The sequence below is a fragment of the Nyctereutes procyonoides genome, unplaced genomic scaffold (genome assembly GCF_905146905.1).
Source record: "Nyctereutes procyonoides isolate TBG_1078 unplaced genomic scaffold, NYPRO_anot_genome, whole genome shotgun sequence".
NCBI classification, from domain to species: domain Eukaryota; kingdom Metazoa; phylum Chordata; class Mammalia; order Carnivora; family Canidae; genus Nyctereutes; species Nyctereutes procyonoides.
In genome coordinates, this window is record NW_026575036.1 from 22640385 (window position 1) to 22666130 (window position 25746).

A 25746-nucleotide genomic window follows, 5' to 3' on the forward strand; every position below is an offset into this window, starting at 1 on the left:
AGATGTCTGATAGGATAAAGCAAACTAGAAAGGAATAATGCCAGAAAAAACATTTGGGTTGAAATTGCCTCAAATCTGCATTTACTACTGATATAGAGGAAGATTTAGCTATTGATATATTAGGAATTCAGAGGCTAATGCATACAGAGGAACAAACTCATTCTATTTCTCTGCTGGGATAATCTTGGAATAACACATTCAGGTCATTACGTTGCAGTAGAAGAAAAAATATGGACATAACAGGTTTGGTTTAGTAAAGAGCAATAAATAAGAGTAAGGTGCTAGCAGGATTGACAGGGATACGAGCTCATTGTGTGGCATGTAACTGAGTTTAATTCTGGATAATATATCTGAGATAAATTCTTGGCAATGTATTTAAGAAATGACAAAGAACCCCAGCTGTCACCTACTAGTATTTATAAGGCATATCCTGAATGTCTCCTCAAATAGAATCAGGGAAGTATGGCACCTGGATGTAACAAAGGAAGAAGAGTCTTAATTTAATTCAGGCTCAGCTTTCTGGTGAATCATCTGATCATCAGTCTTAGGAAGGCATTAATAAACCTCACAGATACCCTATACTTAGCAAGGTAAAGTGTATACATACACAAAATTCCATACTCCCTAATACACTTTATGTTCCTTAGAACTCCGATGCGATGTATTTGATGCTCTTGTTTGTTAATCAACAAATCTCTGTTGAATAAATTAATAAACTCAGATACCTACTGATATTCATTCATGTCCAGGAACTGTTCTAGGACCCAGTGATGAACAAAGCAGAACCAGGAGATATTTTCCCCCGCTTTCAAGGAGCTTACAGGAGTTAAGGAAAGATAGGCAATAAGTAAGGAAAACACATGAAAGGGATTCTGTGGATTAGCCGCAGAGGGAAACAAAGCAGGTAAAATGATGGGGAACCACAGGGAATGGCAAAAAGGCTGTTGAGAGTGGGCATGGGAGGGATATTTAAAACCTAAAAGATGAGGAAGACTCAATTGTGCAAAAGGAAAAGAGGAAAGCATTTCAAGTAAAAGAGACAGGATATAAGACTGAAGAAGAAAGAGGTTTGGGATTTCTTCCAGAAAATAAAAAGAAGTCAATGAGACTAAGCATAAGAAGCAAGACATAGAGGAGAATGAGCTAAGGTAGGAGAGGTAACATTAATAGGGTGTCTTAGACTTGTATAATAGGAGGGACACAGAGACAGGGGTCTGGATTTGAGCTCCTATTTAAAAACCTAAACAAAGAGCATGCAGATGAATTGAGTGTGGAAGGAATCAAGAGTGTCCTCAATGCCTGTAGTTTTACCGAAAGTGTGGTGGCTGAGGCCAAAATGGGTAAGACTGGAGAGAAATGTTTTCCTATTCCGAATTTCAACTTGCTCCTTGGGTACAGTAATCTCTTTTACAGTTGAATAAGAGAAGAGAGTATCATAATATCTGGCTAAGCATACGCTATTTTACAGCTGTGGTTGTAGGCACTTCAAAAATCTAGTACTTTTAATCTTGACAATACCTTTATACAGTGGGTATAATTTTTCCATTTTACCAACAGAGAAAGAGCTTCAGGGAGGTAGAGCAACTGGTTGAGTTTCCCAGCTAGTAAATGACAGGTTTCTTCAAATACCCCTCACTTCCTAACTCCTAACCAATGTTTTCCGGTCATTTCTTCCCCCCACCTCATTTTGCATCCATCCTTATAATTTTATACAAGCAAATGACCGGAACACATTGCTTATAACTGTTTAGCAATCGTTTTGTCTTTTATTTGTTTTCAATTAAGTGATAAATGACTATATTTCTACCTCCTCTGAGATAATAAAGTCCCCAAAGATATAGGTCTTTCTTATATTTGTATCATCCATAGCACTAAGAACATGTCTCCAAATTGCAGTTAATATTTTTGAAAACCACTTATGCCAGGGGCTGCTGTCAACTTCTTCATGTGTATTAAACTCATCCAATCCTCATGTTGCATGTGAAGTACATAGTGTTATTTCTATTCCCATTTTATAGATGAGGAAACAGAGGCACTGAGAGTTAAGTCACCTGCTGAAGGTCACTCATCTAATAAGGTTCAAACTCAGATTGTCTGGCTCCAGAGTGATGTGTGTGAACAATACTACACTATCTACTGAGTATGGAGGAAAGAAGACACCGTAAGGAAAGAAACCAGAAAAACTTGAATGAATGGAGCTTAAAATCACTCTTTATCCATGAAGGTCAAATACTACTGGGACACTTAATTATCTCCTCCCTGAGCGGTCCTATCACTTAAAAGCTTACAAATGTGGGATGTTATTTAAACTTCTTTAGTTTCAGTTCCTAAAGAAGTAAAATGCAGATGATAATAGTATACTGAGCTCCAAAATGGTTAAGAGAAAATGCATATAAAGGGCTTAGCACTGGGCACCTGGGTGGCTCAGTGGTTGAGTGTCTGCCTTTTGCTCAGGTCGTGATTCCAGGGTCCTAGGATTGAGTCTCACATCAGGCTTCTCACAGGGAACCTGCTTCTGCTTCTGCCTATGTCTCTACCTTTCTGTGTTTCCCATGAATAAATAAATATTTTTTTTTAAAAAAAAAGGACTTGGCACTGTGTCCTGCATATAGTGAACATAAAGGTTAGCTCTTGTTATTAGCAAATGCCTAATGTATAGGTGTTCAATAATTAACTGTTTAATGAATGCCTGGTTTTATCAGTTCTGTTATAGACGACATACCAAAGTACAATAGCACACACCCATTCTAAAATCTAGAAGGAATATGAGGCTATGACTAGAAACCAAAAGCATGCAAGGATGTACCTAGGAGTGGGTAGCAGAGTCCCCTACATGATTCTACTGGGACTGGCTCTGATACACAACCTGATGGACTTGAACATGAGGATGGTGAGACTTGGAGCCAAACCTCACAACTATATGTTTGGCTCACATATCCATACTCTGGGGACAATTTTGCTTTCCTTAAAATGATGGAAGAAAAGAATAGCCAAATGTTATTTCCTCTTCTTATATGAATGGGGTTTCCCCACTTATAATAATTGAGAATTTGAGCAAGTTACTCAACCTTTCCAAGACACAGCTTTCTCATCTATCCAGAGGGTTCTCTGCAGCATTGGATATTATAATATTTAGCTACCTAGCACAAGGGAAGCATTCACAAGATGATAAGTATACAGTCTAACTCTAAGACCAACACTGTCCGAACCTGAGGCCAACACTTAAATTCTATTGATGAAACTACTTCTGAAAAGACAAAATGCACTGATCAGGTGAATGCTTTAGCCAATCACTTGTTTGCTCTCATTTTAATAGAGATAGGCTATCAATTTTAATTAATTGATTGAAGAAATATTTATGAAATTCATCAAGTTTTATTCTGGGATGGGGATGAAAAAGTCACAAAGCCTATCTTCAAATAACATGTAATTTAATGGGAGAAGACAGATGGGTAAACTACAAAACCGCTAAACCAAACAGATTTAATTAAGAGCTATAGAAATGCAGATGAAGAAATCTATTGAAAATGTCACACTGCGGATAGGAAGGTAAATACTAGATCCACTTGAGCTTCATGCTATTAACTGATAAATAACTCACATTTTCTAATGAGAAGATTCAAAGATACTTCATACAGGTGAGACCATGTTTATTGAGGCATAGAAGGTGAGTAGCATTTCAATAAGCAAAGAAAAAGGTAAAAAAAAAAAAGCTGTTTAGGCTAGTAAAAAAACCACATCAACAAAGACATTCTCAGCAAATGGTGTAATAAAACCTGTCATAACGGAATAAGAGGAGTCTAAAAATCCAATTGAGTAAAATAAAGGTAACAACATTATGAAGTTACTGAGAAACACTATTTTTGGTTGGTTGTCCAGTTACTGTGTGCCACATTATGTGGCTGGAAGGGCAGGGGGCAGGTGCTGCTGCTCCTGGTTTCAGGCAATATAGCTACTCAGTTTTCTTGGCTGAGATGAGAAGGGAGCAGGAGAGTCCGCTGCACAGGTCACTATGTCTGGATAGTGGAAGAGGTGGGCGGAAGCAGACAGGGAGGTTATAGGGCTAGATGCTGAGACAGACACATGTTGGGGAATTGAAGTCCTCTGCTAGATCACTTCAGGGCATATTCTCTGCTGAATTCTTGCAAAGTTAAATAATCTCTGAATTGGACTGCTAAAATCTCAGATGATGTAGGTCAGTTACTTCCTACTTCCCTTCTTACTCCCCAAAACTAAGACCTTTAGTTTGCCCAGTTTGAGAATGGGGGCGGGTGCCAATTACATCAGCCATTTGTAGGAGAGTGTCGTCCCTTATCAAGTTTTGCGCTGCATTGTTGCATCTTATGTATGTATCCATTATGTTCCACTATAATAGTTTTGCAAAGCAGAAGCAGCCTGTGATTTGTAGAAGGAGTAGTTGGACATGAAGCTGGAAAGACAGACAGCTTTGCTAAGCTGTATGAATGTTATTCTGTGGGCAATGAAAAGTCACTGAAGTTTCTAGAGAGGGAAATGACCACACTGAATAGGAAGACAGAGCCATTGATAAAGCCGAGGTCATAATGTGGCCAAAAATTACACACAGTGAGATTATCAGTAGAGTATCTAAAATGTCCAGGACAAAAAAAAATGTCCAGGACAAAAACAATGAAGGTTTGAACTGAGATAGGGACAGTGAGAATAAGAGAGCCAACTTATATTTTTATAATGCTTCGAAAGGTCTATGGCATTCTATTTTGTAAAGTCTTATTAGCATAGAAACCCATGCCAACCAAGCAGATTAAGGAGTAAGGGCAATGTAGATTCTTTTCTTCTCACTTCATCTCTCATCATTATCTCTCATTTTTTTTTTTTTTAGGTAGGCTCCATGCTGGGTGTGGAGCCCAACACAGGGCTTGAACTTGCCCGGCTTGAACTCACAACCCTGAGATCAAGACTCAAGCTGAGACCAAGAGTTGGACACTTAACTGATTGAGAAACCCAGGTGCCCCTCAACATCATCTCTCATCATCACCTCCCTCTTTCTCTCTCTCTTTCTCCTGCTCCTCGCCCCCATCCAGCATCTCAACTGCCTCTCTATTCTGGAAACAGCATCCATTGTGTGAATCTAGGTAGGAAGCAGGATACCCCTCCTGCTATGGAAGCCGAAAGAAGGCAAGACATGTTCTCTCCCAGCCAAGCTCCTGCCACTTGGCAAATACATGGCCATGTGACATAAACTAAACAACATGCTTCTGCCTAGGAATTTCAAGCACAGAATGGGTAATGGGAAAGCAAAGAGATCATTAGCATTCATTTTCAGTGTTTTGTGTCCTCACACAGCATCTGGCAGTGGCCCCCAGCAGCAGGGGTGACATAGTATGATCCCTCCAAAACTGCTGCGGTGTTGAAGATTCCAGAGATGCCTTGATCTCTGTACATTTTCCAGATTGCTCTTTGAACTTTGTATTCTTTTTAGAAAATCCCTTGATGCTTAAGACAGCCAAGTTTTTCCTATTCCATGCAACTAAAAGCTGTGACTACATACAACAACTCATATTTTCCCCCTGTTTGCTGACAGGAAACTGAGATTCAGAAAGGTTGGGAATTGCCTTTGATCACAAGGCAGGTGGTAGACAGCTGCATAGGGCTCTTGACCCCATGCGTTGTCAGCTGCTTATCAATGGATTCATCAAATGCTGCATAAAAATCTGGCAAGTTTTACCACTAAAGGAGAGGTAAGTAATACCTCAAATTGCAATATGTGCAAAGAGAAGCCAAACGAAATCCAAAGCATAATTTATATCAGCCAAACTATGGCCTATGGCCCCAGGCCAGCTCCTCCAGCAGAAGACTTGCAAAGAGTAACATGTCCTGTTTCACTAACTCACAGGGAAATCCTGCAAATTCAATCCACATGTTGTATTCCCTTTGATGATTACATTATATGTAATATGCCATCATCTCCTTATCAGACATTGACTGCTACCCCTTCTGAGAGATACAACATCTGTCAATGAATAGACAGACCATTAGAAAACAAAACAACATCCAGTATTCAACAGTTTTACTTCCATGGACCTTTTCTAGTTTATCAACAAATTATATGTGTTTTTGGTTTAAACAAGTTGTTCTGTTACGAACTTTGCAATATGCTAAAATTTTTAGGAGTTTTAAAAAAATTGGCCAAGTATCTGACCAATACTTGAAGGGCATAAAGGTTCTCCTTATGACATTACTACTTAAGTTTATTATAATTTAATTTTACAAAGAAAATCAATATCGATGAGTTCCAAATTTACTGATATGTCTGATGGTTCTTCTGGGGTTTATATCAATGTGACTTATGGGTTGAGTAGAGTCATGACTCATAAAGAAGCCAAACTTTTGACATTATTTCTATATTAAAATATCGATGGCTTAAGATGGCTATATTTATGCTCACCTAATACTATAAATCATAGGTTGCAAACGAAAAATACTCTAATTCATGAGTCAGAAAGGCAAAGCAGATGGATGGGGCAGACTGGCTGTAAGAATTCTAGTATCCAAACATGAGTTTTCTTACTGGAGCTGTGGAGTCTGATTGGGAGACGAGAGTGTGGTATACTGGAAAGGACTTCTAAGAGGGCGGCAATGATACCGACCCAGAACTAATGGAGAACAATCTGGAAATCTGGCTAGAAATCCTGATTTTCATAATGAAATCTTTTGACTGTTTAAATGTTGAACCACTAAAATGTTCCCAAAGCCAAATATATTGTCCCCGAGAGCCAACTGTAGCCCACAGGTCACTAATTTGTGACTCAGAGATAGTCTTGCTGTCATGGAGCCTTCTTGAATGAAAAGGTCATTCTCAGCAACCCTGCATTCCACGCAGAGGTTCTATGGCAGCAGCAATCCTTCAACAATCACCTCAGTCTATAAATGAATTTTTAAAACAGTGCTTTCCAAATTATTGTCTGCCAACTTCCTTCATATTATTAAGTTCAGAATCTTTTAAAAGTAGGCAGATGAGAAAGATACTACATCAGCATTTGACCTACTATGTTTGGGGTAAATGTATGGTCTACTTCTGCATAATTTTTTTGCGTTGGTGTGTTTGTGTTCATTAAAAGCCAACTAGGAAAGTGTTTTAAAAATAATGAGCATCCTTAACTTTTACACCAAAACCAAATATGAAAAAAAGCAACCCGATCTTTAAAGTGAGGAATTTGGGCATAAATATGAACTAGATCCCCACCTTCCCAACAGACTATCACTTCATCTCCCCATAAACACCAGACTTACCCTCGAATTATTAGAATTGAATTATTGCTCCTCAACAACTGGCAAAGAGATTGTAAAGTGAGAATCATTTTATTTTTTTTAATTTTATTTTTTTAAAGTATTTATTTATTTATTTATTTATTTATTTATTTATTTATGATAGACATAGAGAGAGAGAGAGACACTCACAGAGACACAAGAGGAGGGAGAAGCAGGCTCCATGCCGGGAGCCCGATGCGGGACTCGATCCCGAGACTCCTGGATTGTGCCCTGGGCCAAAGGCAGGCACCAAACCGCTGAGCCACCCAGGGATCCCCAAGAATCATTTTAGAATATAGATGGGGACTATTCAACTAGTTATCTAGCAATAATAGTGCATTAGGTTTTTTTTTTTCTTTTGTTGCCATAACAAAGCATTCTAAACTCAGTGGCTTGAAACAACATAAATTCATTACTTTATACTTCTATAGGTCAGAAGTCTGACATAGGTCTATCAGGCTAAAATCAAGTAATCTGCAGGGCTGCATTCCTTTCTGGAGGCTCTGTTTTCCTGCCTTTTCCAGCTACTCATGGTCCCACGTCCATCTTCGAAGCCAGTAATGTAACTCTCTGACCATTCTTCTAGAGTCCCATCTTCCTCTGACAACAGTCAGGAAAGTTCTTTTGTAAGGACTCATGTGATTAGGTTGAGCCCAACCAGATAACACAGGATAATCTCCTCATATCACTGTCTTTAACCTTAATTAGGTCTGCAAAGTCTCTTTTGCCATGTTAGGTAACATATTCGCAGATATTGGGGATTTGGATGTGGACATCTTTGGAGGGCCACTATTCTGTTTACCACAAATAGGTACATAATAACAACTCCTACTTATAACTTATAACTCTGTTCCAGCCGTCACACTCATTACTTTGCATACATCATCTCATTTAATTCTAAAAACAGCATGTAAGGTAAGTTATATCATTCCACTTTAAAGGTGCAGAAATAGGGCTCCCTGGGGTGGCTCAGCGGTTGAGCGCCTGCCTTCAGGCCAGGGTGCAATCCTTGAGTCCTGGGATCGGGTTCCGCATCGGGCTCCCCGCAGGGAGCCTGCTTCTCCTTCTGCCTGTGTCTCTGCCTCTCTCTGTGTGTCTCATGAATAAATAAATAAAATTTTTAAAAAGATGCAGAAATAGGTTAAGATGTTAGACAAGTTGCTCAAGGTCACAGCTAGTAGATAGCAGAACAAGGACTCAAACCTAAGCATGAATGAGCTAGTATCTGGAAGCTAAAATGCCACAAAATGTCCATGGGGAAGAGGGGGTCTAAGGAGATTATGATTTGAAGTGGATGCACTAACAAGAGAGGCCCTGTGGACTTCTAAGCCATTTCCTTAGTCTTGCTTTTGTTCCTGTTGCATTTCATAACATTTAATGGACTTGTGTATGCAAATCCATTGTATAAAAATGCTGCAGGTAGCAACTTAATGGTTATGATTTTATTCTAGAAAAATTCTAAAATCAGTTCTCATTAGGCCACACTGACAATTTACTTTCATGAAGTTCCAGAAACACGAACAAAGCATTCTGTCTTCTTTGAAATGAAATACCATATCACCTTGATTCTAGGTCTGCACCGATTGTTAGAAGTATGATCAATTTAATAAACAACTTCTGGGCAAAAAAAGGAAAAAATAACATAAAAGAAAAAATAAAGCACTGACTCTTCAACATACATCTCAATTAGAACGTGCACAGACTGAATGAAATGTTTCGGAAAGTGTACAATGTGTCTTAGAATTTTCTACAGGATTTTCTGGCTTTATCTCTTACAATTCCATTCACACTAAACTTGCTATTATACAAGAACCTATACTTTTGTACTTACTCTTCCTCCATCCTGAAATGTTGTCTCTCACTTCTTCCTCTCCTGAAATGTCTGTTCATCCTTTAAAAACCTCAATTTAAATGTCATATGGTGATGGCTGCCCATAGATAGGCAAAAGCCAGATTATTCACTGTCACTTCTGGGCTCCCCACAGCTGTCTGCACATTTCTTTGTTACAGAACGGATGACAATGTACTACAATGATTCACTTATACTATTTTCGTCTATTAGATTGGACAATAACCTTACCATACACCCGTATCAAAGTTCAGGTGTAAAGAAAACTGAGAGGAATCTGTGACATCTCATGAGTTTTTCACAATCACTTACTCACAAGTCTTACACAACACATTTTTACTCCTCTCTCTCTCCCTTTATTCTCAACCTGGTGTTTTTATCAGTATTCAGCTGAAGTGGGTTAGTTAACTATAATATTCAATGTTTGTAGTAGGCAGCCTTTAAGATGGCCCCAGCAATCTTCACCTCCTGATATTCATGCCTCTGCGTAATCCCCTCCCTTTAGTATGGGCTGTACCTAGTGATTCGCTTCTAACCGATTTACAATACCAAAAGTAATAGGATGTTACTCACTGGCTTTGATGAGGCATGCTGCCATGTTGGAAAGGCCCACATGGTAAGGATGGAGGACAATCTATACGCAACAGCCAGTAAGGAATGGATTACACCAACAATCACACAGATGAGCTTGGAAAAAAATCCCTCCTTAGCCCACACAGGTGGGCACCTTGATGACAGCCTTATAAGAGGTCCTGCAGCAGAGGGCTATCATAGCAGAGGAGCATTTCCACACCCAGATTCCTGACCCACAGACATTGTGAAGCAATAAATGTGTGTAATTTTAAGCTGCCAGGTTTTGGAGCTGTTTGTTATGCAGCAGTAGATAACTAATACAATGTTACTCCTTTGAGAAAATAACTTTGAGTAAAAGGAATCCTCATATATGGTATCAGAAGTTTTATGAAGAAAGTACCAATACTAAAATAGGTGGCAACAGACGATGAAAGTACTATTTGACCAGTCAGTGTGGCTCTGCCTCACTGTAGCAGAAGCGCACAGGAGAGACAGGGCTCTGGGTTTGAGAGAAGAAACTCACCCTCTGAGCCCAAACCCATGACTGAATATGACAATGCAGAGGCCTCCTGGACAATGGAGAAAAGAAGAGCATCAAGACAAGGCAATGTCATCAGATCACACACTCATTGCAAAATTAGATCGGCAGCAGGACCGGAGGATGAACTCTGTTCCATGGAGCACTGGAGGAGTGAGGAAGCAGAAGGAAAGTTGAACTTTCTTACTGGCTAGCATGTCAAAGCCAACAATCAAAGAAGGAAATGAAAGGCATCTGTTGAACTTCAACTCCGAGAATACTGTCCTCCACAGGTGTCTGTTGCTAAGACACCGCTATTATTACACTCCTGGCATGTATAATCTTTTTATTCCCCTATGTGAGTTTTTAACTCTGTGCTTTTCATATAAAAATCTCAAAATAAAACTCAAATAATACATCTATTTGGGACAAAGGTGAACTAGGGTTTACTAACCAAGTGAAAGCAGGTGAGGCTGGCTAATGAGGCAGCTCCCATCATCTCAGTGCTCAGGTGAGCTTGCACAGAGGCAAGCTCATGTAGACACGACCACTGAGTGCTCTGATGATCAAACCATGGCCAGGCTGGAGGTCATACATGGATACAATGGTTGCACTGAGAGGCTGCATAAAGACTCTGACGAGCCTGGAAACTGCTATATTGGAGCTGGTATGCTTCCCCCACTCACTGACAGATTCAGATAGAACAGTCTCCTTTCCAAGCTTTTCATCTTTAAAAAGGCAATTCAGCTCCCTGAGCCTTTGAGCCTGTTCCATTTTGAGCTGACTGCTAATTGTATGCATGCACATATGTGTTTCAGAAAAGAGATAAGCACATTGCCTTGGCCTCCTCACTAACTGCACAGACATGACTCACTTCTGTTCTCTGCAAGTTTTCTAAACGTGCCCTGAAGTTTTCCAAACATTAACCCTTCCTGGTAACCACACTACACACTCTCCTAGAGATGTTTTCTTGATTATGTTTGCTTGAAGTTGCTTTTTACTATTAATTCTTTGAGTCCTGGGGCTTGGTATTTTAATGTGCTTTTGTGATCATGTTTATATTTTCAAATTTCTCGGTAATAACTACACAGCATAATCAGATACAGTGAACCACAGGAAATGAATAAGGTATCTTCTAGCATTAGGGGCCATATTTTAGATCTTAAAGCCCAAAGTTGTCGGATTTTCATATTTCGTGAAATGTATAATTTTATCATATTTTCCAATGGTGATTCTGGGAGAAGAAAATTTTAGAGTGGTTGTTCATAAAAATGCAGAAGTCCTTCCCAATAGTCATGGCAACTAGTGGCCAGATGGTAGGATTGTCTGATTGCTGATTGTGATTCTTTAGAAAAGAAATCCACATAGAAGCAGCCGAGCTCATAAAATCTGCTATGCTTGAGAACCGAGCAGACTCACTAATTATTTAGAGGTCATATTCTATACTCTGAGCAGATTAGTATCCTCATAGGGCCTTGGATGCATGTAGGCAGCCCCAGAGCACCCCAATCTAATGCTCATTCATGAGAGCAATAGGAAACCCCCCATCTTAGGAAGTACAACGCATCCACCTACAGAAGGAGTTTTCTAATTCCCTAGAAAGTGCCCCTTAGTTATATCAAGGCTTCTTTTTCTTTTTTTAAGCCCGTTTCCACAGTTGCATAATAAGTACAGTCGAACAAACAAGAACACTTTGAATGCATTGTTCCAGCAAAGCTATGTATTTTCTGAAAAATAATAACTCATTTGAAAAGTAACCAGACAAAAGTGCCCAGTTTAAAAGGTCCCAGGGAAATAAGACCTTTTATCAAGAGGATAGCTTGTCTAATTATAACTGGAACAACAACAATGATGGTAGTAGCTAACATTTATTAAAGATTTCTTCTGTGCTAGGCATTTTACTAAAGATAAAGTGCGAAGGCATTTTACAACCAAAATAACCTCGTTTATTTAGAATGTTTTTTTTTCTGTGTGTTTGTGAATGCTGATATGCATATTTTGACTTCCTGTTATCATTGTTCTCTCTGACCTGCACTTCTCTGGCGCCCCATCCTCTCTGCCATCGTCCACAGTATTTTACTTCCTTTACTATGTACATACTAATAATTATCATAATATACACAGAGTGAATTCTCTGTCTTGTTCTGTACTTGTGATTTTGATAAATCCATCGAGAGGTATTTTTAAATAGCTGATAATGAAGTTACTGTCCATCCATACAATAAATTACCAGTTCCAGCTTAAAATCTTTTTGGAGGAATGCAGAATATAAGCGAATAATGTGGGCGCCTAGGTAGCTCAGTTAAGTGTCTGCCTTTGGCTCAGGGTCCTGGGATCGAGGCCCATATAGACCTCTCTGTCCAGTGGGGAGTCTGCTTCTCCCTCTACCCCTCACCCCGCTTTGTGTGTGCATGCTCTCTCTCTCTCTCTCAAATAAATAAACAAAATCTTTTAAAAAATTAAAAGAATAATGTTATTGCTGCCTTTCCAAAATATCATCTCTTTAAAAACTTTAAGCTACTTCCCTTTTCTAGCATTGCTTTATAGGGAATTTTAAAGAAACACACATACACACATCAGTTATTTGAGGAAGGGGCACGCATGGGTTACAACTGACTTAAAATCTTCGCTCTAGTTGCACAGTAGTAAATCTTTCTCTGTAACCTTCTGTGCATGACAATTGTATCCAAGACTCTTTAAAATGCTAGGGAACTCATAGTAAAAAAGACAAATGGAGAAGACAATATCATCATCAAATTCACGACTCTTTCTCCATAATCACCCAACTAAACAAGCCTGACAAACAGGATGGTAGTGATGATTAAAAAAAAAAAATCAGTATTGACCATGTTAGAGAAAAAGAAGTAACTATAACAATAAGATCATAAAATGTAAGCACTAGGAGTATTCAATGCTATAAAAGTTAAGTACTTTCAGAAGTAAAATTCCTTGGGGAACACCAGAGGAGGCTCTTTGTTTAACAGCAAAAATGAAGTGTCTAGTAAAATTCCTGTGTTTAAACACTTTCTGGACCTTCTGTGATATGCAACATGGACCAAAGCCAGCATCAGAAGATCCTGGAGAAACAGAAGCGGTCAGGTCAGCAGAAAGCATACAGGGGAAGCATCAGGATAGTGTAATTTCAGGGGCTCCCTAAGAAATCCTCTCTGTCCCCTCTGCTGGGCCTGAAATTTTACTATGGAGAACCGTTCTCCTAGGTTCATCTAAGATGAGGTTTTTAAGAAGAGAAAAGAGGAGGAAGAATGGGGGGACAGTGGGCCTTACTGTGAAGGTCAAGAGCCAGTAAAAGAACACAAGACACCACAAAAAGTGAGAGAAGGCATCACTATACCGGGTCTAAGGGAAACTTGAAAAAGAAAAGGGAAGGGTTAAAAAGAAAAGTGTGCCCTTTACAATTTCAATCAGCTGACCCTAAATTTCTCATCTTTGGCACTATCGATATTTTGGGTCATATAATTCTTTGTTATGGGGAGCTACCTTGTAGTGAATGTCCTGAGCAGTGTGAAGATTAATGACTCAGTTGGAAAGTAACTGGAGAAAAGCTCCCAGTTGAAAGGATCCTAGGAAAATAAGATATCTACTCAAGAGGATAACTAGCTGAATAATATTATAGGATGTTTAGTATCATCTCTGTCTGGTCTTTACCCACCAGATGCCAGTAGCAGCCGCCTTCCCCACAGTTGTGATAACCAAAATATCTCCAGACACCGCAGACACCTCTGTCAGGTAGGGGGGCAAAACTGCTCTCATTGGATAACCACTGCCCAAAGGATCAGTTTTCTTCTACGCGGGCAAGACTTTTTCCGTCCCTTCTACAGTCTGTCCTTCTCAATTTCCTGTTCCCACTCTAAAGAACTACATGACGGTGGGAAGGTCACAAGTTCATCAACACACACACACACAGAAAAGAATCAGAATTCCATTTTTAAATTATAATAATCAGAGCAGAGAGATATAGCAGGAAGCTCTAAAATGAATGCCTTTTCACTCAAAATATTGTTATCCTTTGATAATTCCACAATTCTTGGATTCTGCCTTTGTTTCCAGAGACATTTTACTCTTTGTCTATTACACGACACCAGTTCCAGGAAGGGGTGTCCAGTAAAACACCAAAAGGATTTGCCCAATTCAATTAATGCTTATATGAGTGAACCAAAAAAGCTATTAGGCCAAATCGGTAACCAAGAAACTTTGTTATGCATAAAAAATAAGTTACTTTTGCAATTAGAGATAGTGAAGAGTGGACTTCTGACATCTCAGCTCATGTGAACCAGACTCTTCTCCTTCCCTTCTCTCCCCCATCCTCTTTTTCCTCCTTCCTCCCTCCTTTCTTCCCTCCCTTCCTTGTCCCTGCCCTCTCTCCCTCCTTCTTTCCTTCTTTCTCATTCTGTTTCTTTCCTTGTAGGTATACCTATTCTTTCCTCTATGAGAATAGGAAAGAAAGCGAGAAGGAACAAGATTATGGAGCATTAATTAGAAAAATAAATAAGTAACACTGTCACTGGAAGAAAAATATTAATGGGTTTAGAAGAGCTTAAATTGCTATATCATTTGTGCCACTGAGTCATTAGTGTGACTGTATAATTGAGTCAGAGGCCCAGAAAATGGTGATTTATATTTTTTCTACTGAATTCTGATTTGGGATTATCATTATAAGATCTATAGGGGAAAGATTCCTCTTAGAATTGCAGCTAATGAACCAGAACAATCTATAAGAAAAGCAGTTTAATTACTAAACATTATACATTAAAAATGTATTTCTATACAAAATATGAATCTTTCCCTTTACTTATTTTTGTATAGTGGCCAATTAAACACATGGTGAATAATATGAGGACTAAGAATAAGGAAGCTTATCTTCTGGCCCCCTTTTTGCCTCTCAGTAACTCTATAGCCATAGGCAAGGCAATAAATCTCTCTGAGCCTATTTTCCCACATGTGAAAGTTAGGAGACTGGACTAGATTATCTTTAAGAATTCTTCTATCTCCAAAATTCTATGATCATGAGGAAAATACAACTCAAACTGTCTGAAACTGAAAGAAAAAAAAAACTATGCAATTCTACAAACTATGGAAGGTAATTACACTGTAGCACACATAATTTCTATGCAAGAGCTACAGGGTTATAAAAGCAAAAAAGGCTTCTTTTATTGATCAAAGCTCTTGACTATAAAGTAACATGTATTGCTCTTAGATTCTTCTTTAAATTAGAATAATTAATTTTCAGATGGGGCAAGCAACTTTGACAGTCTGCTGGGTTCTGTGCTGAAAATGTCAGCGATGTTATGGCAGAGGGCTCTTCAACAGGAAGGAAGGGTAAGGATCCAAAGGCAAAACAAATGTAGAACTCCAAGAGCTCAGCCACAAACATCAGGGAATGGCTCTGCAGTGGTGTCTTGACATTTATTCTGGAGGACCCACTACTGCAAGTATGTGGATGTCTGTTTCTAAATTCACGAAAATAAATCCCAATCTTTCTCAGAGAAATAAGGTCCTACTCTGTTCTTAGGGGAGCTCTTGAAAAGGTACAGCCTAGATACCTTCGGCTGCAAGGCAAACCCCAATTAGAGGAAGCATTTCTTGAAGCCTTTTGCACAGACGCTAACATTAAAGTGTGGATGGATAGATTCAAAGAGGGAGAATTTAAACATTTGTTTCCTCTACAGGGACCTGAATATGTGCTGACCCTGTATGGTCTAACATAAAAGATCGCCTGACTTTGGACTACAAAATAAAATCCACTCATATTCCCTTTTATGTATAGATTTGTAGACCTACCCATAGTATACAGAAAGTTTAAGTGCAAGAAATCCTTCTTTAAGTGGAAGCATAGAAATACTGGTACTAGCTGGATATGCTGGTGCATCATTAAGGAAATACATTCTATCACCTGCCAGATATTGAAATTCTTGGCTTTGGTTCTTTAGACACAAAAATCATGGTCTGAACAGCTTTTCTTAAAATGATCTTGGCCTTCATTGGCATTCCTATGAAGGGATACTTCATTTATATCATTACATACTTTGCAATCTTAATGGAAAATCCTCCCTAAGTAGTCAAAAACAAATAGTAATTTGCGGGATTTTATTTGGAAGGAAAATACACTGAGAGAGGTAAAGCCAAAGCAGGAGATTCTCTGTAAGGGATGACAGCTCAACTATTCCTTGGATTTACAGCCAACAGTCAGGCTTGGAATGAAAATGAAGCTCTTGAAAATACCCTGCCCCGAAGAAACACTCCTCATTCAACAGTAGGCCAAATTATGTGTCATGTATTCTTACTTACAATCTTTTTTTTTCTTACTTACAATCTTGAACACTTTTTATGAATATAAGAAAAACAAAAAGGATCGCTAGGAAGTATAAAAATGTAGAAAGCTTTTTAAGTCTTTCATGCCAAGGAATCAGCAGACTCCTTGAAAACTGCTAGCACTCGTTTTTAATAAGCACATCTTGAAATAGCTCTCTGAGATGCAATAGTTTTACTAAGATTTTTGTCATGGTTAACAAATACATTGGAACTCAGAATCATTGCTATTACCAATAATACAGCAAACTGTATTTTATTCTCCATGTATTTGTTAAGATTTGTTTATATCCTTTTTTTTACACTGAAAAATATGTCTGCAGACCACCTTCAAGAAAGTCTACCACTCAATATGATTAAGTTTTGTCTAATGAAAAAGTGCAGAATTGGTCCCATTATGTGGAAATGTTTAGAATAAATTGACCAAAAAAAAAAGCAAGAATTTGTAAACCCACTGGCAACTCTATATTAAATACATATTCTACTTTCAAAATATCTTTGGTTATTCTCCATAGATTGGAAGGTCACTTCTCATTATTCCTTATATCCAACATTTTGTTTTTATATAAATACTATATTTGAATTTAGAGGAAGGGCCTGCCCTTTGCTTTAACTGATAAACAAGATATCAAATAGTACACATTACGGTCACTGTAATGAAAACTTAGAAGAGTGGACTCTAGTACAAAGGCACAAGGTGACACTTTTATTAGATAGATTCATATTTTTACTGGAGTGTTATAGAGTCTCTTTCCTTGGAAACCTCTAAGTATTATTTGTACATCCATTTGAGAAAAATTATCAAGTTGGAGGCAGAGTAGAAAGTGACAGGAGGGTAAAAAGTGACAAGAATAATATTTTTAAATGTTCTCTGGTTTTATGATTCTACATGTTTTCCTAAAATTTATTTATTTTTAAGATTATTCTATTTTAAAAAAAGGAAATCCAAAGAAATGTCTTACTTCACACCAACATTTCCTCAAACCCTATAGCTTCAAGCTACTTGTCTAGCACCATTTTCTTTCATATTCTACAGGTAGGAACTCACAGAATATGAAGTCAATAGGTTATCTTACCCCAGGACCAACTTTAAACATTACTAATATTCGAGATATCCCTGAACAGAACTCTGGGTGGTAAGGAGTTATAGTTCCTAAAACAAACGTAAGTAAAATTTTTTTGATGTACTCAGCTGCATTTCCCAGAGGCATGAAGGAGCCTGATTTTCTTTAATATTCCCATTTCCTAGCACTCCAAGAAACTTTCTGAAAACATCACATTATTTATGTTATTCTTCTTCTATGCAAAAATCTACTGCCACATAAAGGAAATATTATTTAAGGGTTGTTTTTCACATTTGCCATAGAATTCACGTAAGTTTTGAGTGTAAACACTGTTTAAGTATAAAATTAGCATAATTTTAATTTGATTCTCTAGTTTTTCTTTACTTTCCTAATGGGGAGTATAAAATTTACCCAGAGTAAGCAGGTATTCCTTTCCTTAGAGCAGATTCAGAATTAACTACCAAATCAAGGAGATGTGCTTTTCCTTGTTATTTGTTTTGTTGTAAGGGAATATTTATGGCATACTTCTCCAAAAAATTAGAGTTAAGAGGAACTTTTAAAAGTAAATTCCAGGCATAGGAATATTTTATTTCATAAATAGTCACTCTTTACCTGTACATGAATAATCATCAATTCTGATGTATCCAGTTTTGCAGATGCACATGAAAGAACCTGGGGTGTTAACACACATCGTATTCTCACGGCAGTAATGGCGCCCTTCAGCACACTCATCAATGTCTGTGAAGAAAAAGGAGGGCAAAGAGGTCAGTAGTGGCCAATATTCTAGAGTTTCTCTCTAAGTTTCATTGTTGGGGAGAGGGCAATGATTTCTAATTGAAAAGCATTTTTTAAAAGTATTCAAAACATCTCCTTTAATAGGAATGTTTGTTGTTCTAATGATGTTCAGAAACCATAAACATTTTTTTCCAACAGCTCTTGCTGGAATTTCAAAGATGTCTGTATATTTCAATTTGCAACATTCTAAATATATTTAGAAATTTTCAGTGCTTCATCTACCAGCATTTGATAAAAATGAAACAAATCTGGCTACCTTAGAGTCTTGGAATCTTCATACTTTGAGCCTATCATATATTGTTTTTTGATTCACTGGCTATTCTCTATACTTGGGGAGACCCTAAAAGGTAAATAAAATATTTGCATATACCAGAACTTGAATACCTTCACTTAAAGACATGAAACCAATAACATGTAGTTTATTAGAGCTATAAATAGAGATATAGCTACCCCAGTAAGTGTCTGAACAGAGATGAAATTACAATATAGAGACCTGATATAAGAGAGAAACTGTAAAATAGTAGTAAGACAGCATATATCTTTTTAAGATTTTATTTATTTATTTATTCATGAGAGACACAAAAAGAGAGGCAGAGACATAGGCAGAGGCTCCTCTGAGTTTGATGTGGGACTTGATCCCAGGACCTGGGATCACAAAATGAGCCAAAGGCAGACGCTCAACCACTGAGCCACCCTGGTGCCCCAGTAAGATAACATACTGAAGAACTTCCACAGCAATTCACACACCAAGTTTTGAGTGTAAAGACTTACATATGGTAAGCCATAATAGGCACTAGTGCTAATTGGGAAGAATTTTTACAATAAGACTGTCCCCATTTTACAGCACCTCTGTGCATGGAACATAAACTATTTTACAAATATTTTATTATTACGAAGTACTCTTTATGAAGGGCCTTAATGCATTGGCCAGGCATGGTATTTCTCCTCCAGAAGTCTGCTTTCTTAAGCCCTTGTGGTGAATCCACAAAATAGTAGTGCTCTCATTTGTACTATTAAAATAAATGGATCAATTATAAGAGATAGTCAGGTGACCTACAATTACAGAAGTCATGCTATTCCTATATATAACCTGAACTATGTTCCCAGTCCTGAGAGTATCAAAAGAAGTAATTGATATGAGAAAGTTATATTTTTTAAGATTTTATTTCTTTATTTGAGAGAGAGACAGTGAGAGAGAGCATAAGCAGGGAGGAGAGGGAGAAGCAGGCTCCCCACTAAGCAGGGAGCTGGATGCAGATGCAGGGCTGGATGCCAAGACCCAGGATCAGGACCTAAGCCCAAGGCAGATACTTAATTGTCTGACTGAGCCACCTAGGGGCCCCAGAAAGTTATATTTTAGAGCTACAGGATCTTGGCAATCATTTCAGCTAACTACTCATTCTACAGATGGAAAAATGGAGGGTTAAAAAGGCTCAAATTTCCATTCAACTTCTAAATGAAAGTTAACACAATAAATTACAAACCTCTTAGCATACAAAGCTCTTCCCAGTCTTGCCCCTTACTCTTTTGGTTTTACAGCCTATAATCCCACCCTTCCTTCCCTCTCAGTGTTCTGGCCACATCGAGCTTCTGATCATTCCTCATACGGACCGTGCTCTTTCATACTTACATGCCTCTGAACATGCTGTTTCCTCTATTTCTTCTTTCCTTCTCACTAGCCTTAGTAGATCTTGCCCACTAGTGGATTATCCTTCAAGAATCTGTTTAAATGTCTTTCTGTGAAAACTTCCCTAATGAAGTAAAATGCTCCCTATGCAGTCCCTCACGGAACTTTGTTTCCATTACAGATTCATCCACTGTACCTTTATTAACTTTTATAAGCTTCTTCTCTCCAATAAGGCTCATAAACTCCTCCAGGGTAGAGATCAGAGCTATTCATGTCTCTTAACTCTAGCTGCACATTATATTCATCTGGGATGCTTTTTAAAAACATTGGTTCTTGGGCCAACTCCCAAACCCCCATTCCAAATCTGATTTAACTATCTGTGGTGGAACATAGGCAATGATTTCTTTTTTAAATCTTCTCTATGATGAGTCTAATTTTGGGATCAGCAAAATATTTCAATAAAGAGGTAGATAGTAAACATTTTAGGCTTTGGGGCTTATAGGCTCTCTGTCTCAACTTTCACTCTGTTGTTCCAACATGAAAAGCAACCATAGGCAAATGTAAATGAATGAGCCTGGCTATATTTCAATAAAATTTTATTTACAAAAACAGAAGTTGAATCAGATTTGGCCTGCAGGCCACAGTCTGATGACCCCTGGTCTAATGCATAAGCAGGGTTAGGAACCACTAAGTGTGTAATTCATTTTTATATTCACAATACCTTATAAGGTGTCTAGGATATCACAAGGTCAATAAATGCTGCAGAATGGATGAATAAATGCTTCAAGGCTAGTAAAAGGAAGAGCTAAGAATAGATCTCAGATGATCTGACTCCTAGTATAATACTCTTCTCATGATATCATGCTACTTCTAAATGTTTGCACTGGTCTGCAAGGAAAGTATCACATTCAATTACAGCCTAAAAATCAAACTACAGGCACCCTGGGGGAATATGATGAAAACTCATTTGCTTCCAGGGTCTTAAGATAATAATAGGAATCATATGGGATAATTAATGTGCTCACCAGAATCAATAGTCTTTAACCCTGCTCCTCTGAGAGAGTGCTGCAAAGAAGTGAAAGTTACTGAAAGCCACTGCAGGAGTCCCCTGGGCTTAAGCTTGTGAACTGGAGGGATGGCCATGAAGAAGTTCGTGTACACAAAGGTATAAAGAATTTACCTTTGGGGAAGAAAGAGCCAAGAATAATGAACACAACTCAGTGAAGACGTCTCAGTTATCAGAGGAGAGAATTATTGAGTACACTGCAGCATCTCCTCAAAACAAGACTAGTTCCCAGTGAGAGACCATATTTCCTGGTAGAGTCAAGGATGTAGCCCAGCTGGAGCAAGCATTAATTATTGAAGGCACTGTCCCTCTCTCTAAACAGTATGCTAGAGGAGGAAGCCCACCTCAGTAGGAGTAGCCACCAGACCTGGCAAATCAAACTCATAGGTATACAAATTACCCTGGATCCCTCCCAAGAATTCATAAGAATGAGAGCTTTGAAAGTACTAACGTCCTATGGGAGGAGACTGGGAAAAGGGACAGTTAGGGTGATTTCCAATAATGGACCCTATTTACAGCCAAAGTTACTGGATAATTTGATTTATAAGATAAATAGGGATATTTTGTGAAGGTGTACATGGGCCTACATACTATCTCTAACAGTTGTTGTAGTTACTCTAGAACTCACTGTTGGGAGGCATCGGCCAGTCCCATTTTCTTTTGTAGATATTTCCCCTGAAGCTATCATATGATCAGAGAAAACACATGTAGGGTCATAAAGCAAAACGAGGAGACCTATTTAACATGAAGTTCTTTTAGGAACTTGAAGGTGTGGGTCAAAAAGAAATATCGGATTCATGACCCAGAGACATGAGGTATCAGGAGCAGTCCTGTCGCAGGGTGGGGTGGGGTGGGGGCAGTAAAATATCAAAGAATATGATTGCAAGCACTGTATACCCAATTCACAGTTGCCTTTTTAATTTCTCATGCCCCATCTTCAGAAAAGGAAGTCCCCAAAGAGTCTCATTTAAAGCCGCAAAGCTACATAAATGTCATTTCTACTTATATATGCAGATAGTCACAGGCCCTAAAATGGCACGTCTAAAAAGTGAGTCCAGGGTATATTTTTGTCTGAAGTCCCAACTGAAAAACTTAATGTCAAGTTCTCACGATTCGGTGGAGTGCTCTGCACTTGTATTGAATGTTTCTTATGCCCAAGTCACTTTACTGAATTTCCAGTCATGTTGATGGCCCCAAGCAGTAGAACTACAATTACACATGGACAGTACCAGGGATGGTGCTTGCTGCAATATGACTTTCTGCTAAGCAGAGAGAATTGCACAGAGTTGGAAAGAGATGCCACAGAAGGTAGCTCCTGCCAAGAAGATGTATTCAGGCATGGGCTGGACGTGCTGTAGCTATTCACGCAAAGCACATGCTGCTGGACCATGTGGCTTTTTAACAACTCTTCCAAAATTCAGTACAAAGACAGTTAAAGCATGGGCTTTGCCTTTAAAGGACTTACTTTTAAGCACTATCATTGTCATCCACATAGGTGCCTTCTATATTTTAAGCCTGGTCTTTGGAGAAAAATATCTCTAAGAGAGGCCCATAGTTCCTTGAAAAGAGAATTCTGCATGGTCAAACAAGATTTCAGGACCATTATATTACTATTCTTCCTCCATCTCCTTCCTTAAAACTCACCGTGTAGATGAGTAAATTACAGGCTCTGAAATACCTAGTCACGTTTTTTAAATGTGCACTCATTAATTCAACAAGTATATAATGCACATGCAACATGTCCAATTCTAGCTTAAGAAATAACATAAACAATAATGCTATGAAGTGATGCATATTATGAAACAGAAACATACACAACGTGCATTAATTAGAAAGCAACCAACTTTTTTTTAACACAGTATTTTTTTGTTCTGAGCTTATTAATGCAGGACAAATTTGGGGATTTACATTTGGTGATATAAATGATTTTCTAACTCTTCCCTCCCTCAACTTGAGGAGCTGATAATGAAATTAAGAAGCCTGGATATAACAAAAATAACAGCATGAGGTCCTATATGCCAAATGCTGGAAAAAGAAAGGACAGGAAAGGAGAGGAGAGGAGAAGAGAGGGAACAGAAGAAAGAAAAGAGAGGGGGAGGGGAGGGGAAAGGAAGAGAGGGGAGCAGAGAGGAGGGGAAGGGAGGAACAGAGGAAAGAATGCACTCACTACCAGAACTGGTATTCAAAGGAAAGTTGGTGACTAAGAGCAGGGACAACCAAGGACAATCTGCTGGTTGGTGTGACAGGGAGTGAGGTAGTTTTGAAGAAGTAGGCTTAAAGTAACAGATTTGTAAACAGAAGGAGGGTGCTGCCACAGCAGCAGAGATGCTCATAGATGAGCAGGAGATACTGTAGAGATCGGAGTCTATGGTAGGCAGCATAGGTAGCAAAGACATGAAATACTGAGGAACAGCGAATATTCCATTTGGTTGGAGCTTATGCAGGAAATAAAACAGAAATATAGCTATAGGATAGAAGACACAATGGGAATGAACTTAAATCTCCAACAAACATCAGAAAGGTATCTTCCTTGCTGTGATATGGAAACATGAAAGCATTTGGAAGGAGGGGAGTAGGGAAGTGGCATAGGAAAATAAATCTCACAAGAGTTAGTAAGACGGAGCAACTATGGAGTTGATGAGAGAGGTATAACCAAGGTGAGGAGAAGTTCACTAAATTACAGTAACCTTCCTCACCCCAGTTTCTCCACATTTCTTACTTATCAGTGCCTGAAAATATCCCATTAAGTTATGTGTTGGTACGTCTGTTGTCTCTTTCTATTGGAATACGATTCTGGAGGGTAGAGACCCTGTTCTAGGACAATGGCTGGCCCTCACTAAAAACCTGCTAGATGAATCAATGAATCCTTTCATGGCTTTTCATGTAGAAGGAGAAAGGATAAGTATCCTGATTCACACTGGTCTGACCTGGAGCTCAACTTGGCAGAGTGAATCTTTTGTCTCTCCAGTGCATTGCCCAGGCATGAGCTTTTTGTATGAACCGTGAACATAAGCCACTGTGGTAAAATACAGCCTTGCGGCGGGGGGGGGGAGAACACTGCAGTAGGAATAAAGAAGACTGGATTCTAGTCTTTGGCTCTATTATAAACATGACAAGCATTTCATCTCTCTGGACCTTAATTTCATCATCTATAAAAACAAAGGCTAGAGGTTTCCACGTCATTGAAGTTCTCATACTTTACAATTCTAACAAAGAGAACACGATTTATATGGTTGCAGTGGAGAATCTGATTCTCTGGGATTTTGTAGGACACACGGTCATACTCCAACGGACTTAAAAAGCGTAAGTAAACTGTGTTTCTTATACTTGAACAACCTCTCTTGCCCCAGGATAATTGAAGCTGATCTATTTTAGAAACAGGAATTTATAAATTTATAAATTCCCTTTTATCCTATCTGAAAGCTGAGGCTGACTTTGTAATTATTCAGAATCACAGATTTTTAGACCTGAAAGAACTATAGATATCACCTAACCTAACTGCAGTCATTTACAATTAAAGACATGGGAGGAACAGAAATGCCAAAGACAAATTAAGAAGGTGGCAGGAATCAGATCATGAAACTTTCATGAGATACATTTAAAAAATCTGAACTTCATCCTATATGAAATGGGAAAGGTTTTAGGAGATGGTTAATTAAATCAGATCTGGGATTTTGGAATATTCCCTTCAGCACAAGTTTAAACAGTTAATGAGTGGAAATCAAAATAACAACACTGTTTCCAGACCCCAGATCCCACATTCATGTTCTTTTTGGCCTACAGATTGGTCTCCAGATTATCCTTGGAGGCAGTGGGCACTCAGGTGTGTTGCCTGCATGCTTCTGCCACAGAACCCGGCTACTCCCCACCCTTACCCCCAGCCTATCTTATGCTTTGTATGTCACTGATGCCATTTTTTGAAGCATGGTATATTTCTTTTCTTTTTTCTTAAGATTTTATTTATTTATTCATGAGAGACAGACAGAGAGAGAGAGAGAGAGAGAGAGAGGCAGAGGCACAGGCAGAGGGAGAAGCAGGCTCCATGCAGGGAGCCTGACATGGGACTCGATCCCAGGTCTCCAGGAACAGGCCCTGGGCTGAAGGCGGCGCCAAACCACTGAGCCACCTGGGCTGCCCATATATTTCTAAGGCTACAGCATTTTATCTCAATTTTGCCCTGTAAAAAGATTATAGTAGCCTGTTAATGAATGCTAATGCTTTCTGGCTTAGCCAATAGAATCTTGAAGTCATGCAGCTCAACAGCAAGGACTCCACATATCAAAGATGAGTACGCATCAGTATGGGTTATTGCTAAGTCTTGGCCCGCGAGCTGTGAAAAACTGGCTTGGCAAAGTTGGCAAGGAGATCAATGACTTAATTCATAAACCAGGAAAAGGCCTAAGTTCTGAGAAATGTAATTCTGGAAAGAGATTTGAGAGTAACATTTGGGAAGATAAGAGTATTTTTGAAAATAAAAAAGAATTTGCAAGTATAAGTAGGCTGCTCAGTGAAAAATCAGTAGAGAATAAATTAAAATGCCATTTCCAAATAGGCTAACATTAAAAGAAATTGCAAGCAATCGTATTTTGAAGTCAGTGACATTAACAAGTTTGTTTACGAAATATTAATTTTTATGTATTA

At 38.6% G+C, this 25746-nt stretch overlaps 1 protein-coding gene across 2 annotated transcripts in view; it reads right to left on the reverse strand.

Annotated features, from left to right (window-relative positions):
* Positions 1–25746, reverse strand: part of NELL2 (neural EGFL like 2) — a 324517-nt gene that overhangs the window by 125761 nt on the left and 173010 nt on the right. For both annotated transcript variants that reach the window (XM_055318667.1, XM_055318666.1), the window contains one exon: positions 18230–18355. In XM_055318667.1, coding sequence (XP_055174642.1) covers positions 18230–18355 — 126 coding nt within the window. The remainder of the gene's footprint in view (positions 1–18229; positions 18356–25746) is intronic.